We start from the raw sequence: 18,130 nt of genomic DNA, 5'->3' as shown, positions 1-18,130 counted from the left end.
TAGAAAAACAGTTGTAAACTTTGATTCTAGCAGGATACAATGAGACAGAAGTTCCAGAGCCCCCTATGCCATAGCTGTCCCATGCAGAGATTCACATCAGTAATGCCCACCTCTTCCCAAGAAACCTTTCTGGTTTACTCCATCTTTGCAGTTTTCAGTTTATTTCATAAGCGTTCAGAAAACAAGCACTCTCCTCAAAGCCTCGTTCTGCGGCAAGTACTCCTCAACTCATAAGCTTTCAGATCACAAAGGGGAAAGAAAGTCTTAATTCATCATCCATATTGTTTCTTTCATAGTGACAGTTACTGCAGTTCATGATGAAGTACAGTGTTGGAAAAGCACAGGAGGAGGACAGGGTTGGAAGAATCTCTGAGCACTTTCATGTTGCTGCGTGCCTGAGTCTACCAAAAACTGAGAGTCCTTAAATTGCTAAGACCTCCTCAAAGAGAACCCAAGCAGACTGGTTTCTCAGGGCCTGCCCTGTGAGCCACGTTACGTGCTGCTGATCCCCAAGCCACCTGTGCCCACACTTACCTTGCATGTACATACAGGAATAAAATAGTCTGTAGTCTGCGTAGTAGAAAATATAAAAACACTCAAAAGACCCTTTACAACAACAACAAAAATAATGTTTCTTTTGTTTTCCACCCTGAGTCTGATGAAAAGCAGAGGATTCTTATCTTTACTGGCAAGAATATCAAGCACAATAAAAACTCAGTGGTTGATAATGTAATGCTGGAATTAGGCCCCAGATCTACATCTGGCCTTGTAACTGGAACTGAAAACCACAGAAGAGCTGTTTTAGAGTACTGTCAAACATGAGGTACTTTATAAGTGCATCTTTAGACTGAGTGTTAAGTATGATCTATAATCACTCTCAGCTCATTCCGTGGAAGTTGAGGTGCTCATAAATAACACTTGCAAAACCCTACATAGAGCCTGAGAGAGATCAGGTTTGCTCCTTCCAAGCAGTTTCAAAAATTAGCAGAGCTATTGTACGTAGGCATTTCTCTGTTAATAACCAATAAAAACACCTTTAACATTTTCATATCAGTGCAGACATATGAAATTCCCAGAAAAAAAAAAAAACTCCTTTTGAAGACCAATAACAACATAAGAAAATCCACCATTGCTTTATACAAAGTCTTGTGTGATAATTCAAGTGTAAGAGGTCCACCTACCCTTGGTTGCTCATCTCGGCTCAGGCATCACCTTCTCCCATCTCCATTCTGTTCGTTGTTTTGATTGCAGAAGCACAACTGTTTGTGGAAATGCTTTGTGAAATGGAGCATGTCCATGAAACGGAGAAGATCCATGAAATGGAGAAGATCCATGATCTGATTTTCCCTTACTGTTGAGTCCATTTATGTCACTTCAGTTCTCTAATCTATTTCAGAGAGCAGTATCATCTCCACCTGTACCAACACAACACTCCAAGGCTTGTGTTGTAACCTAGCATAACATCCAGTGCATCCACTGAGCCCTCTTCTGCCCCATCTTGTGCTGCTGGCAGCATTCGTAGAGAAGAGAGCTGGACAAATCTTGTTTCCTCGGTAGACTTGACAGTATTTAAACACGCATCTTAAACACATAGCTACCTATTATTTACTTCAACATTTGCCACATGCTGACAAATGCTGTTGTTCATAACTATGAGAGGTGGTCTTTCTGTAAATGACCTTTGAATCTCAGTGGAAATGCAGCCTTAAAACTTTTCATACATCTAGAGGTCCATTAAAATCCTATTTCATTTTTCTCCCCCATACTGTAAGCTTTCTAATATTGCCCTGTGCTCAGAAGAACCTAATACATAAAGCTGACAGCTCTCCTTTTTGCATCCCCTCGTCTGAACAACTATTGGTTAAGTACCAAAAGAAAAACACTGAATGTGATTAGGTCCTATTTTCACTAAATTAAAGTTTCATCCCCTCTAACAAATGCTACTGCAGATTAAGCCCAGATACAAAATTATATATATATATACGAATTTGATTGCTTTCATTAATGGATTATTTATTCTCACAGAAAACATCCAGACTGTTATAAGAGGGCTCCAGAGATAACTGTGACTAAGCAGCAGGGGTTAGTTAAATAGGACAATGAGTAAGCACTCACGGGTGTGATAGCAGACCCAGCTGATCTAATTACCAGTCTAATTATCAAATAGAGAATCAAGAAATGGCACATAAGTGAAATATTGCATTTGTCAATAGTTTACTGATTTTTACAGAGCTGTATCAGCTGTTTCAGGACTAAGGAGCGACTTCTTTAACTTGAACAGAAGTTCTTGGTGTACCTAAATGACAGCTGAAGACATTTACAGCCTTCTCACGTTCCAGTGTGTAACACCTTTAGATAAATTGTTCTCTACTGAAGGAACAAATATCAACGAAGCGTTCAAACACACTCCCAGTAAACCACCCAGCTGAGGTCAAAACGTTCCTGCGTCCACTTTGACACAAAGCGTCCAACAGCGTGAAAATCGCTCTGCAGCGTTAGCACAAACCAGCTCCCACGGAGGGGCGGGGAATCATTTCGACCCAACGGAGCCCAAAAACGGCACTCGGCCGTTTTCATCGCTGAAACGGTTCATATCGTGAACGGAGCAGCGCTCGCTCCCGCGCTCCGGTAACGGCCACGCGCTCCTGTCACAGCCGCCCCGTAACGGCCGCAGCGCGCGGCCCCGCCCGGCGGGAACATGGCACAGCCGCGCAGCGCGGTGGCTGAGGACAACAGCTGGTAGCGGCCCCCGCGCCTTTCCCGCTTCCCTCTGTGCCCCTTCGCACCGAGCTCTGCTCTCGTGCTCTCATTTCACGAGCACGAGGGTACCGAGAGCGTCATGTCACAGACGGGGCCATTATCTCCCGTGGAAGCAGTTCCTGTGACTTCTGAGTCCGAACTGTGAGCGCAGCCATAGCTGCGCTGCTCTGAGGGCTGCGGGCTCACGCTCAGCACTGTGCTTTTCATCACTCGTCGCTGGGTTTGTTGTTTTGTATTTTAGAATATGGCTCTCAACGTCTTCTCACACATTTCAGGAAACGACGCGTCGAAAACGAGCTGGAAAACGCAAGAAGGTGGTCTCAAAAATGGGGATTCTTGAAAACAGCTCTTGAGGAGGTAAAAAGGGAACGAGGTGTGAAACGGGATGCCACACGGGGCTGTCCGGGCACGGCACCACGAGCGTGCCTTGCTGAGCCAGGTTCACAGTTTGCAAAGGCAATACCTTTAAAGACGGGCTCAAGGTTCCTGCTTTCCTCTGAATAAAGCACAGCGAGTGGTAATTGAAATGCCACGCACACCCTGATGTATTTCTCCTGAGAAACACGGCTCCCAGCAGTGCTAACAAGTACGAGATGCACGCTGACAGGAAAACGTTTCCCCTTTGTCTGTCCATATGGTACTTAAAAAACCAAGGGGAAAAGGTTCTGGCTAATTAAAATTTCAGTGGAGAAATTTACAGGGAACTAAAATATTTGGAGAGGTGTCTATTCTCACTGATGTTTAGATATGAGAATACAGTATCGCCCATGCTATGTTTGGCATCACGATATTTCAGGATCAGGGCAGCCCATGAATGCAGCCAGACACTGACCTTCCGTGCAGCTGGAAGTACTGCATCCGTTCCAGGATGTTCTGAACATTCCTCTAGGCATCCACGTCAGCACCTCTGAAACATTTCATCCTCTAAACCTCAACATCCATCCGTGACAACCACTGTCTGTCACAAACACCACCCCTGTGCAGTGCTGATAGGCGGACAGCTGAGAAGCTGACAAGCTCAGTGTGCTCTTTTTGGCAAACTTAATCCTTGTCTTGTGGTCATACGAGGTACGTGAGATGTATTTCTGTACTACTGATGCAATTAAGAGAGTTGAATCACTCAGCAGCATCTTGCCTTTCACCTGAAACTCAGTTTATATCACTTTCTGAATAAAAGAAGAAAAAAAGAAGAGTGCATGACAACAATTTCCAAAACACTACGATATGTGCTCCTGTTTTAGGTGGAAAGAGCAGGGAGAGCAGATGCAACAACCAGGGAAATGGGATAGATAGCAGAGCCCATTTTTCTAATGCTGACGTTTTTATTTCAGCTGATTGAAGATGAAAAGAAAGAAGAAACAAAGCCCAAGATACAGCTCCCAGAGCATCTGCGCATTCGGCCTGTGACACCTGTGGAAAAATATATTAAGGTTAGAAATTAGATTTTAAGATTGCAGTACAGCAATACCTTTGTGAAGAAACCACCCAAGCCCTAAAATCAATTGACTTGTAGAGGCAGGCCTTTAGCTAAAGTTCAGAGTAAATTGTATTTGTGACCCAAGCAACGCTTTAAAAGCACTCGTTCAAAACAAGGAATTGCCCTTTGGATATGGTTGTTAGTTCACAGAGCTTTCACTGTATATAATCATCTTCCTCTAAAGCACCTTCCCGTTCTCTGTGACATCTAGTAACAGAGCAGTCAGCTGTGTGGTTTATTATAGAAGAATGCCTGCAGACCCATTTACAACTGCTGACCAGTCATTGTTCAAATATACACGCACACGCCATACTTCAAGGCTTAGCACAGCCTCATCTCTCACTTTTAACTATTGCTTAAGACGACACCATTTATTTCTAGCTTTATGTAAGTATTATTTTTGGCAGAGACAATGCCTCTGTCCTCTTTAGTGGCACAAATTGGATTGGCTGGGAGAAGTCAGTGCTAATGGGTCGGTGTGTTTGATTTATAAATGTACAGAGTCCAAATCACCACCAAACAGAACAACCATAGAGCTAGATCACTAAGAACGGGAGAGGAACACAGCCAGAAAAGGAGAGGCAGAGCGTGCCAACAAAAAGCAAGGCGAGTTCACTTTGAGAAGATTAAGGAGACAGAAGAGATTGAAAATCCCTAGCTGTTGACCTAACTTTCAAGGCATTCCAGAGGTTGTGAGATAAGGACTTCTACTGAGGCAAAATTGCATCAGAGTATAAGAGCAAGTGCTGAGTGTGACAGAAATGAAATGGCAGCACTTCTCCCATTAGAGCTACTTGTTCCACAGCTTTGTCCCAAGCATCCCATTCCAGTCAGTCAGCTTTGCCTCTGCTGCACCCTGAGGGTATGTGTGTGTTACAAACCACACAGCCATCAGCTGCTGAAGTAGTGTGTGTAGCCTGACAAAGACTGAAACAGGGATCAGAGTTCAATCTCGCCTCCGAATCCTTTCTTTGCCAAGGAAGACAAGTGTTATCTGTGATTTAGGTCACTTTTTACATTTTCCTAAATGCTTATGCAGAGCAATATGTCATTCTGCACATTCACCTTTATGGTAACAGACCTCATATCTGTTCTTCTCTCTAGGTTGGATTCATAATTGCTTCTTCATAGTCCCTTCCTCCAGATCATAAGTAGGAAATGATTTCCTTTATTATCCTGCTCAGTGGGTGGCACTTCTGGCCATAAAAATTATCTTCTCAGAGGAACTGCTCCACCTAAATATCATAAACATTTCTAGCCTTGGCCAAAGAACAAAGTGGAGTAACTCTGGCAAGAGAACTGAAACATTGTTCTCTTATTGCGTGTTTCAGTACTAAGTCCCCAGATGCTAAAAGGATATGAAGTGCCCAACTGAGATGATTCAGCCAAAGTAAGCGCAGCAGTCACTGAACAGAGGCTGCTGGCTTTTGCTTTGTTTCCTTTTTAGCAAGATTAGTTGCAGATTAACCTGACGCTCACCCATCTTTTAAAGTGGAAAGTGGAATGGATGAGTACTTCTTGCTCAGTAACATCTTTAGCATTTGGCCACAGAACTGTTACTCCGTGGCAGAACTGATACCAAATACACTGCAGCAAGTATAAAGTGCTGCTTTTCCTGTTTAGAGAAGGCAGCTAGCTTGAAGAGTACTGTTAAAGCTAAAGCTTAAATCCTTCTAATAACTTAGAGCCCTTAGAAATATACTGAACAAAACTGTATATATGAAGAAACTGTATGCTAATATATACTACTAAATGATGAGTTTTGCTTTCCTGTTATACATACCAGTTGAGACTCTAAATGACCTTCTTAAAGGATGATAAATGGAAGTTAGTTACTTCACTAGAATTTGGCCATTTAACTTCTCTCTTCCCCAGTGCCTTGCTATAGAATGGAACCTAAATCACCCCAGTAACTTTTTACATTATAAACTTGCATGCAACCAGGCAGTCCACTGAAGTTCTTATTTCCTTCCACGAATATCAATGTGCGTTCAGGATATTAATTCATCAGATTGGAAACCCACTATTTTTATACGTTCTCATTTCCATCCACACCAGAGCACAAAGGAGGATGTTTCATGACAGAAATTACCATCAAAAATCATTGAGTTCTGTGTGTTACTTTTATTCTAGGTGAATCCATCTCCTCCAGTTCCAAAGACCACCCAGGGCTTTATCGGCTGGAGATCAGCTGTTCCAGAGCTCCAACTTGAATACTGTTTTCAAATCCGGAGCTGCAAAGGCGCATTCTTCAAGGACCTGAACTGGCCCCGTGAGCCCTCGGACTGACAGTGAGAAATGGCAAGTAGGCACACAGAACTCACATTCCAAAGTTAACATAGTGAAACCCCTATATAAGCATCCCCAATCCCTGTGGCAATGTGTGAACATCACAGTGCAGCATTTTGCTTGTTGCAGATTTTTTAGAGCTGCCTGACTGGTTTAAGGAATGCTTACAAAGGCCATTCAGCAAAATGAAGTCACTTTCTAAAAGCAGTTTTGGTATCAAGTGTTTTTTGTTGTTCAGAATGTAAGTTTCTAAGCATAAGTTGCAAAGTAAAAATATGTTACGAAGTATTTATGTTGCTGCAGATTTTTTATACCAGTGTTTATATCAACCGAGGCTGGTAGGAACTCAGAAACAGACTGCTGAAGTCTAAGGAACTTCATTAAAAAAAAGAGAGAGAGAGCGAAGCTAAGTCAGCCTGCTGCAAGTATTTTCTTGCACTGAAAATTTCTAAATGCATCCATCTTCATACATCATTTAACACGTTTTGTATAAAAAAGACAATGTGTTATCAAATCACTTCTTATGGCAAGCCTATTTTCAGAAATATTTGTGTAGAAATAAAAATAAACACATGAACAACACAGCAGCTTCTTGAATAATCTACCAGGCATTCCTCAGTTTATCAAATACTCACTCTTGGGTTGGAAGCTTTCTCACACAGCACTTAGCTCTGGCAGCTTGTGGAATCTCACCTGTATCCTGTTTACCAAACACAGCAGCGTAACAACCACGTAGCACAATGGTTGGATTGAGCACTGGGGCACTCCTGTCTCACTGTATGAATTGGTTCCTCCTGTAAGCAGTGAGGAAACCAAGAAGTTTGGTGTTCCCTTGGAAGCTATTCAATGCTTATGGCTATGTTAGCAAAGCAAATGGAGATAAGAGGAACGTGCTAACAGCAAAGCACACGAATACCTGGTTATGTGCAATGGATTACTTCTGAATCTGTAGGATTTGTTCTCTCACGTGTTTCAGTGTTGCAAACTACCTTTTACGTGTACCCCTTAACAGGGGATTGCACTGGGAGCTCTTGCAGCTATCTCAGTGCCAGAGGGCTCAGCCTCACACTTCAGTACCTACCACAAACTTTCCAGGACTTCTGCAAACTCAGAAGGAGCCTCATTTAGCTGTGGCAATTGTTTGCAGATTCTAGTTCTAGTTAACTAACATTTAATATCTAAAATACAAGACTATTGAAACAAATAACAGACCCCACGAGAGGAAAGACTTCCCTCTTGAATCCTGCTGCAAGACCTCCATTGTTTTCTGCAGCAACCAATTTGTACTTGAGTCAGCACTAAGTCCTTGGCTTCCACAGCAGCAGGTCAGCGTTTCTTCTTTCCTCCTTCCCAAGAAATGACTCAGAGTGATCAGCAGCCCACCTACTTTTTTTTACATCCAGTTTCAAGTGCCCACAAAATAACTATGTTTTACTTTTTCCATATTCTTTACAAATAATGGAGAAGTGAATCATATCCTTTGGAAAGATTACTGAGGAATGAGAATACATAGCTGAACTACTTCAGACTTAAAAAACAGAATCAAGAATTACTTGGAATCAGACACTGGAAATTAAGACTAAATTGCACTTTAGCTACTAAGTATAACATGTAAACTGTTTGATGAAAAAGCAAGATAATTATATTTTACACCATTTTTCAATCTTAAATGCTTTCTTCTTATTGCTAGGTTTCTATATTTATGTAAGTGTGTGTCTATATGTATATTTATAACATGGTTCCTCAGCTTGTTTTAAGGTCATGTATAGATCCTTTTGTTCTTGTTTGATTTAGATAAACAGGTACTGTAACATTAATATGCAGTTTGGTAGCAACAAAATTACATGCATTCCAGCTGAATGAAAGGGGAGCTTCACAACCACTGCTTTAAAACGTTACATTAAAGGTCCAGAGCCGGCATCTAATATCTGGTAGATGTGAAAACCAAGTACATATGAGTCACTGACTGATTCTGAAAACCCAAATATTCCCCTTGTCCACCACCTATCGTTGGGCACTTCTGAATCTTATTCCTGATGACTGAACATTAACTCTGTACTAACAATTAAGTTGTTGGTTTTTTACTATACTTTCCGTCATTTAATATACTTTTCCTTCCAGAAATACCTTGATAATGTAATGGATGTGCAAAGATTATTGCCAATAAACTTTACCTTCTAATGGGGTAAGTCTGTGAACTGCTGATCCATACATTTAGGATTTTGGTATTCAAGAATACACAAAACTAGAAACCTATTTCTTTTCCCAGCACGTGTAATTTGTACCTGAAAAATGTGTGAAGTAGTTTTAGATTTGCAACTGACAATGTACTGCCCAGTCATGAACCCAAATTGCTGACACAGGATTATTAAATCATCTTGTATGGTTTCAAACCTAGTATCTCATTTGTGGAAATTAACCTATTTTTTGAGCCAAGTTGCACACTAAATGTCACTGCATACTGTGAAATATCACACAGTTTCCAAGGGTGGGACAGTGTTAGTAAAATCAGTGCACGTACTGAGGAAAAGCTTCATCACAAAATTAAATCACTTCAAAAATGCAGCAAAAGTTGGGAGGAACGTAACTCTATACAAATGCCTTAAGCCTGCACTGCTATGCAAGTCAGAGCAGGAAGGGATGTTTCTAAACATACACAAAATGTTACGTGGACTATTTTTAACCAAAATTTGAAAACAGGATGATATTTATATGTCTTCTACACGTCAGTGTAAGCTTCATTTAATGCAGACACTCATCACACTTTTGGTGGCCTAAGGCTCACGTTAGCAAAGTGAAACAACTCCTCCTCGTTTCTGGCTGACATTCTGCAGAGAGCTGAAGCCATCTTGTCTCCTGACTGCCGTTTTCAGTTGAACTAGCTCCTTGCTAACAAACTGTGCTTAAAGAGAGACTGCAGAGTACACGTTCAGAATTCCATAGCAAAAAATACTTGTGTATTTTGTACACAATCACAGCAATGCATGAAAAGAAATCAGCCACACATCTTCTGTGACTGCGGATGTGTGATCAAATAATAGTGGGGACTTCAGTTACGATTGTATTTAAGTTGAACTATGAAATCTCATAAGCACTCGCTTCCTTCATCAACCACATCTATGGGTGGCAAAAAAAAACCCAACAGTGCCATTTCCTTCACAGTGCATTCTTCTCTGCATTGCCAGAGCTGGTGTACAACTGGCTCTTGCTATTTATAATTTAATTATATACAAGATATTTTACAGGGAGCTCAAATTTGAAAGATTCTTATTTATTTAAAATGCATTTTGCATTAGAGGGTGAAGATTTTTGATTAGATGATAGTGAAATAGCAGTTCTGTGTAAGCAGCACTAATCAAATTGCAGTCACCACGCTGAGAGAAGCCAAATGAAAAGCAAGCACAGCATGTGGACAGCCAATTGATTTTGCTGCTGCAAAGGGTGGTCACTGGAGAGAATAACTCTGATTGCTCTTCTACATGGGACATTTGTACCAGGCCCCAATGCCCCGACCTTCCCCATGGACAACCACTCCAGTCCTAAGTTTGCACAGAAGTCACTGTCCCAGTTCCTGCTGCTGGCTGCTCTGTCAGCATGCATTTCATTCTGAAATTGCTTGCCTTACAAAACTGGGGACTTGGATTTTTTATTTTCTTTTTTTCCTTTTTGGAGATCTAAGGATCCCCACTCACATATATCATTTCCTCCAGAGAAGGATTCTTTGTGGTTTCTTCCACATTCTACAAAGCCCCAAAGCAACAAACACCAGTCACTGTCAACCAGACCAAAACCTCTGCTCCCATGTTCAGGTCACTCCCTGCATTAGGTTCCTCAATGCGAAACCCTAAGTGTCATTGCAGCAGGACAGATAAGCCTGCTCACAGACCTTTATCTCCTTCCTGGCTCCCGTGGCTTTCAGATCCCATCAGACTGTTATCTAACTGGTTGAAAGCTTGTCAGACCATAGGTTCATAGGTTCATGGGACTACAGTGCAATCAACTGAACTGTGCTGAAAAATGACAACACAGTGCTGTGAAACCGATCGTGTTCAGTGTAAAAAAATGTTACCCCTCTGATCTGCTCTATCAGACATGGGAAGGAGCAGCCATAAAGGTACTCAAAACGAAACCAGAACTAACAGGAATTCTTAACATCTGATTCACGTTACACCAGCGAAACACAACTCCAGAAGGACTTGTTTTGGTCAGACGACCTGGAAATAAACACACAAAGCTCTTACTGGATGCACGAGCCAAACTACTCTCTGTGACATTGCCACTTGCAAAGGTTGTAACGCAGGTTGGCAAACAGCATCACCATTTCTGATCCCCAGGGTAAGATTTCTCCAGCCTTTGGTGCTTTATTTATTCTTAAATCAGTACACTGATCTCAAAAGTTACACAACACAGCCTTAGTAAACCTTCTGCAAGTACAAAAAATTCACCATGTTTAGCAACAGCACAGGAAATTGTAGACCAAAGCCTGGTTGTTGCTGTTGGTTGTTCCTGATTTGCAATGGTAACAAAAAGCTGAGGATTTTGAGGACTACTGAGAAAAAAATCATTTTCCACCCAGATGTGGTGAATTTCTTTTCAGTAGAAATTTCCTAAAAGTTCTACGTTTCCTGTTATTTCATTTCCTAAGTTATACATTTCCTGTTCTCAAACTGAGAAAACTCTCCAAGTTTTTCACACATTTCTCCACAGTTGAGATCTGGCACAAGGAACAGCTAAGTTTACCCAGCTCAAGTTCCTAGAGCTCGGTCTGAATTCCTTTTGCATCAAAGGATCTTCAAACCCACGGCCATAGCTCACTTAGTACAATAATGAATCAAACTACAACATTAAGGAGTTACCAGTGTCACTTAACTGATTTGGAATGGAGGGAAGAGATTGCATTAGTAAGCTGGGAAATTATAATAATGGATATATATTTTAATGGATTTTATTGTGAGCCAGCAGGCCAGGTCTCTATTCTACTGTTTCATGCGATAAGGTTCAATATGTTCCTGTGACATGCTCCTGCAGATACACAACTATATGGAAATCTGCCTGAAATCCTGAAGTGCTGAGTCAGTACAGTATGTTGTTATGAATAGAAATGGCATCTCCCCATCTCAGGTGTGCGTGCTACCAAAGTTCGACCCAACTTTGAATTTGGCAATTTCCCTCATATTTTCCCCCTCCACGCTCTGTGTGATTCACTAAAGAAGCTGTAATTGAAATAAATCTGAGAACTTCTAAATGTAAAAATCGATCCAACCATGTAGAAATCAACAGAACAGAGAGGATCCTTTCTTCCCCCCAGCCCTTTTCAGTTCTGTAGTTACATGGCTCCTCTGACACCAGCTTCACTGGGTGCAGCTGATCACAGGATCAGCCCTCATAGGCACCAGACCAGGATCACAGCCGGGCAGGCATCCTGACAAGCACTGCTTGTAACATCTCAGACAACAGCATCATACATCGTTCCAACACAGGGAGTGTGGAAACAGCCATTTCTCTTTCAGCTCTCTATTCAATCCATCTTTCTGAGACTGCTTTCCAGAGGGATCGTTGTCGGAGCAAACAGCCTCACACCAAAAGAAGGCACGGCAGCCCTCACCCCACACCCTGCACACACTCACACACACTGCTGGCTGTGGCTCCTGAGGCTGCTGTGTGCACACAGCTGTCGGCACGGCACGCAGCCCTGCCTGACCCAAACCTGACAAAGCCTTCTCACTTCTTGCAGGCTGAAAACAGCCCCCCCTTCTCCTCCCGAAGTGAGAGACGGTTAATGCTTTTTATTCATCACAGGGGAGCAAGACGAACCCAGCCATGCTAGTAAATCTCCTCTGCTTGCTGACATGCGTCAGACACAACATTCTCATCCTTAAAAGCTGGAGCAAAAACTAAAACAAAACAAAGAGCCCCCAAAAAACCCAGCGAGCCATAGTCCTTGTCTGGAAAACCCAAGCAGCCATTATGCTCCTATTGCCAGAACACAGTCATATCCTTTGTTTAAATAAAATGCACAGCCATTCCTTGTGCTATGATGTGCGGAGCAGCCTCCATCTCAGCAGAACACTGAAGGAACAAACCCCACACGCTCACAGCAGAAGTCAAGGTACAGTTATTGAGTAGTGCCCGTGCCCCAGGGCTCACAGGCTGGAGAGAAAGCAGGAAGGGGCACTGCTTATCCATTCACCTGAGCAGAGGGGCACTGTCTACCCCTTACATCTTCCCCTGCTGTAGTCAGTTCTCTGGTGACACAGTCAGAGGAACCAAATTGGCCTTTCTTGCTTAAGCCCAAGCCCCGAGCATGGGGCAGGCTGTGTGCCCCTGTCACAGTGCACAGACTGCAGCAGTTGTGCTGCTGGGTCAGGGACTGCAAGGAGGGAGAGCTCCAGCACCTCCTGCTCTTTCCCTGCAGCACAGAACACCAGGAGATGGTAGCACCTCCTGCACTTCGGATGGCCAGCAGCTGGCTCTGACCACAGCACGGAGCCAGGATAAAGGTAACACGCGGCAGTGCCAATCAGACAACCACTCTGCTTGCAGGGAGCACTGCTGATGTTTGTTCTCCTGGAAGCCATGCCATTAATCATCTAAGTTAACTTGTATGCAAATAGGAAAAGACTGATTTCAACAGCTCTCACCATGGTTCAAAGCAAAATATTTCACCATATTTGTTTGCCCTTCTATTTGTTTAAGGCACAGCACTAAGAAAATAAGCATTTTTATTGCCTAGCTATAAGCAACAGAGAGCTTAGGACTAACTCCTTCACCTGGGGTCAGTGCTATTTAACTTCAGAAGAAACAATCCTCTTCAAACTCAGCAAATCACAGTTAAGATGTCCCTGATGTATTTATGCAGTATTATACACTTAAGACTCAAGAAGGAAAAAAAGATTCCCTAAATCTGCTATTATTTCTCCTTTCATTCATACCCTTGGAGTCACTGCTAATCAGTCACTGTCGATAGGGACAGGCATTATGGCCAGACTGCTCAGCACTGCACCTACTGCCTTACTGGTTCTGCTTCAGCAAACCATCTGTTGAGATTTCGTGAAACACAGAAAACTCAAAAACACATAAATACTAAAACTATTCAGAATGCTTCTTATACTCCTTTCATTGTGCATTTGGCAGTATCGCTATAGTTGTTTTGGAGCTGAATGATGCACATGCAGACAGAACTCATGGTATAACAAAAGCATCCAAACATGAGAAAGGATCATCGTACCCAGCGAGCCAAAATCTCATGCTGTTTGGAGGAAGGGCTCTGTGGTGGCTATTTTCCCTTTTTTTTTTTAATATGAAGTAGGAGACAAGTACAGACTATTTCCCCAAAACCTATGGCATCTGTTAATTAATGTTTTACATGCAAACCATTAATCAATATCTGGCGTGCAGACAATAGAGGAGTCAGACAATCAGCCTCGCAGCCCATTACCCACTGGCCTGGCATGCCTTTTCCTGACCTCACAGAGAGGCTCAAGTTGGTTAAAACACCAGTTCCACCTCAAGCCCACAAGAGGACGTCTCAGCAGCTGAAAGCCAGTGCTGCTTTGTATTCCTTGGGATCAGTCCACCCATGACAGCACTCTATCAGTGTAAGTTTGTTTCATGTCCCTAAGGTCAGAATTTGGCTAAACATATGTAGAACATGTTTATCACAATACACATGTGCGTACTTAATCTAGATTGAGCAGCGAGGGAACAGAGAGGCAATACATGATAAAGATACTGAAATGGGACTTCAAAGATCAGGATGCAGTTCTGTGGACTCCCAGGGTGACTTCGGCCACAACAGCCACGCTCTCCTGCTTCAGTTCCCATCTGTAAGAAGCAAAATAACCATCCCTCATTTTCACTTCATCCATCTTTTCAATTTAGACTCTGAGTCCTTTGTAGTGGTGTCTCTTTCTCAAAATACATCCAGCTCCCAGCACACAATGTTCTCCTCAGAACAGCTTTATGGAAATGGATCAAAAAAAACCCAACAACCCAACAACCAAAAAAACAACACAGAAAATATCCACTGATGAGATAAGACCACCAGCACAACAATGCAAAGAACAGCTGTAATCTGTGGGAGGATTATTTCTCTTTGCCATAAATGCCATCTATTTTTCAAGATGCAAGTTATTTCCTTTCACAGAACAGTGAACTCAATAACTGCAGACAAGCTGCCTCCAAACCAGCACACTTCTCAAAGGGCAGTAGCCGTGTGACATCACATAGAAGGTGTCACATCTTAATGACTAATTTTAGTACGAGCCTGCTTGATTAACATAATTTGTTTCTTCCTTGGATCTTTTATTCCAGATGAGCTGCTTTTCATCCATACTTTCCAGAGGAAAAAATATGCATTCTGACATGCAATGCTGATATGCCCTCTGCAATAACCCCTTATTTCTAACTTTTCACTCTCACCTCCCATTCTCCTCAGCACACGAAATGAGCTCGAGCAGTAGCTACTGGTCAAGGGGCTCGTGCATTGGATCCCTGCCAGGCCTTCTGGGGTGTTTAGCAGAGACAAAAAGTCTATTCCTATGACACACACATTTAAACTTAGCACTAAAATGGAGAAGAAGAAAAAAAAAAGAGAGAGAAAAATATGTAAAATGTCACTTTCTGACAAGCAGAAAATTAGAATTCATTCCCCTGAGAATTAAATGGACTTTTCTGCTTCCAGTCACTAACTATGACAAGGTTAACATTTTTCAGTCTAATGACTAAGGACATTAAGTGTGCATGTGAATAAGAAAATTACTAGAGGGTATTAGCTAAGTGTGTGACAACAGCTCAAACCGACAAAGGAACTCCAAGGATGCAGACTCTACTGCTGCCCATGTGCTGTGGAGAGACAATGGATAACAGAAACAAGGGGCAAAGTACATAGAAGTCACCTTCCTTTCATCATTGTCATTACGGAAGTATAAACAATCACAGGAAGAGGTGCTCTGCTGGATGGGGGTTGAATCCACATCAGAGCTCATCATGCCTGCTTCCAGCATCCCCAGAGGTGACACGGAATGGCACAGCATGTCAAACAAAAGCCACAAAACCCAAAGAGACTCAAGAAAAGGAAAAGATCCAAGTGCATCTCTTATTTTCCCAAGTAGTCTTTTCCCATTTTACATTCATGGCTCAGGTGTGACATAAGCATTGGGATTACTCATGACTTGCCTTGGCTTCTGCCCTTCCCAGTTCAGGTTTCCCTGTAGCTCCTCACTGCCCTCACAACCACTGCAAACAACCAATTCAGCCATGGCTTATAGGCAATAATGGATTTCCACCTAATACAGCAGCCAGGAAAAGGACAAGTCTTTGTACTACTGATGCAGTGTTACAATACTAGAAAAAACATCAACCATTGGGAATCTCTTCCTGGAGGTAAATTAAATTGGGTCAATAACAGATAGAACAAAAATTGTATTTTTAAATATATTCTTTCAAAACAATGTAAAAGATATGGGCCAACTTTGAGACAGCACTTTTGAACAGGAGGGGTTAATATGTTATCTAACAAAGAAACTTGGGGGGGCATCAATAGATTTCAATGCAGAGAGCCCCCCTCCCATTCTTGTTCCTGCCTTGAAGTGAGTTTCAAAAGCTATTTAGCCACAAGTGAGAAAAGTTCACTCTTCCATCAAAAGCAGGATCTCCTCTCTTTGTCTGCAATAAGCAGGCTCCCATCTCGTAGGTCTTGGAAGACTTCTGCCTAGAGAAACCAGCATGAAAGGGCTCCTGGCCATCTTTACAGCAGCAGACCAGACCTCACACTGTCACCCTTCTTTGTGTCGACACTGCCACAATCCCTCCAACTCCTCTCCACTTTAGTTTGCACGCAGAACAAGGTACAATTGCATCTGGAAATCCTCGAGGAGAAAGATCATTTCAAACCCATCTCATTTACAGGGAGCTTATGCACTGGCAGTGCTGAACAGAAGCCCCTTCAGCAGGGCCAGCAGCTCCTCAGCCGTGCAGCAAACACAGCTGTACAGCAGATCTCTGTCAGAAAAGAAGCACCAAGACAGCAATTCACCTTACAAACTATTCCCCCAATGCTGCGTGTGCCCTTGTTGCCGTGCTCTGATCTGCATCACACACTGCTCTCACTCCAACCAGAGTCTGACTGCCTCTGGTCCCCAACCTTGCACTTCCCTACCATAAACCACACAAGCCATTTATCAGCCTGTAGTCCTGGTAAAACCAAGTCATTCCAAGCGAGTTTGTTTTGTCCCTCTGCCTGCTATCCTTCTGCCCTTCCAGCTTCCTCAGCCTTATTTTATGTCATCATCATAATTAAGGCACTTTTGAAATTACATCCTGCTCAAGGTCACAGCACTGAATCGAATCCCACACCATTCCACAAACACATCAATGCTTTTACTTTCATCTGATTTATTTATCCTGTTTATTATCATAGACCAATTCAATCAATACAGGCTGGAATTCAAACACATGTACACTTGAATGATGCATACAAACAATCATCAAGAGATATAAGAGCTGCTCATTCCTTTAACATATGGCCCAGCTTATAAGTAAGGAAGCTTACAGTGATTAATTTTTATACCTTGACTTCTGCTTGACCCCAATGGTTTTTTGGTTACTGGAAACCAAAGGAATTGAAATAGCCCCACAAATTCCACAGAAGAGGCTTGGACAAGGAATCTCTGCGTTTCTCATCCCAAGCCAGTAAGGCCACATTTTAAGGCAGGCCATTGGGTTGACAGTTCCTTTATTAGCTTCTGAACACACAGGAATCCTAACAAAACACCATCGAACCACACCAGACAGTTACATCAAGCAAATCTTGCTAGCAGAACAGCATATGGAGAACTGGAAGGAAAAGCAAAGCACTAACCTCAATTGCAGTGTAGGTCAGGCATTAAACCAACCTAAACGGGATGCTGGAAGCGTAACAGATTAACTGTTGGATGCCTTCTAGAAAGTGTATAGCTTTTGGCTTCCCTCTGCAAACCACCATCCTTTCTAAATATTAATGGTCAGCACGACCCTCAGAAGGAGTTCACAACCAAATTCTGGATGGCTTTGAACACAGCTGGTGGTTACAATGCAAAAACACTGCACATTTAAAAACTGGTGGCAGAGAAGGCATTCATGTATTGGTCCTGATACAGAAAGATCCTTAGCAACCATTTTTTATAACCAATCACTTTTCTAACGACTCTTCCAAAATATTCTGGCTTTTTTTTTCTCTTTGTAACAGTAAAGACAAGGTCTCCCATTGTACCAGTGCTGCCTAGTTCCTACCTAGTAGTGCTACCAGTTCCTACCATACCCATTCACGACCTCAGGTGTCAGGGATTAATTCATGACCTGATTGATCTCCTGCTGACTTCAGTAGTGTCAAACTTCACCTTTGCATCTTCTCTGCCCTGCAGTTACACACTTTTCAGGAGTCTCTTTGAGATTTTGTTTTAATATTTCACCATTTACTCGCAGAGAATATTTTGGCTTCTCTATCAATACATTTTCACTTGGTAACATACAGTTTGAATGCTGATTGTGTTCAGCATAAAATTAACTAAATTGCAGCCCTTCTATTTCATTGGAATTTTTTGTCTGCTTCCTCCACGAACAATG

At 42.4% G+C, this 18,130-nt stretch overlaps 2 protein-coding genes across 2 annotated transcripts in view; one reads left to right on the top strand and one right to left on the bottom strand.

Annotated features, from left to right (window-relative positions):
- Nucleotides 1-18,130, bottom strand: part of APCDD1L (APC down-regulated 1 like) — a 215,939-nt gene that overhangs the window by 106,590 nt on the left and 91,219 nt on the right. The window lies entirely within an intron of this gene.
- CIMIP1 (ciliary microtubule inner protein 1) lies at nucleotides 2,663-6,656 on the top strand. Its single transcript, XM_065754068.1, has 4 exons — nucleotides 2,663-2,739; nucleotides 3,036-3,117; nucleotides 4,092-4,190; nucleotides 6,371-6,656. The coding sequence occupies exons 1-4, from the start codon at nucleotides 2,699-2,701 to the stop codon at nucleotides 6,524-6,526; spliced, it is 378 nt and encodes a 125-aa protein (XP_065610140.1). The 5' UTR covers nucleotides 2,663-2,698; the 3' UTR covers nucleotides 6,527-6,656.

Source organism: Cyrtonyx montezumae, unplaced genomic scaffold (assembly GCF_038088225.1).
Source record: "Cyrtonyx montezumae isolate F1298 unplaced genomic scaffold, pur_monq_1.0 scaffold_9, whole genome shotgun sequence".
Lineage (NCBI taxonomy): Eukaryota > Metazoa > Chordata > Aves > Galliformes > Odontophoridae > Cyrtonyx > Cyrtonyx montezumae.
Note: the sequence above shows the minus strand (reverse complement) of the source record. Positions and strands in the feature narration are given on the sequence as shown.

Excerpts from the sequence above, each read along its gene's own strand:
- CIMIP1 (XM_065754068.1), top strand. The coding sequence starts at position 2,699 with ATGGCACAGCCGCGCAGCGCGGTGGCTGAGGACAACAGCTG. Across the intron at positions 2,740-3,035 it reads GTGGCTGAGGACAACAGCTG|GAAACGACGCGTCGAAAACG; the intron begins GTAGCGGCCCCC and ends CACACATTTCAG. Across the intron at positions 4,191-6,370 it reads CTGTGGAAAAATATATTAAG|GTGAATCCATCTCCTCCAGT; the intron begins GTTAGAAATTAG and ends CTTTTATTCTAG.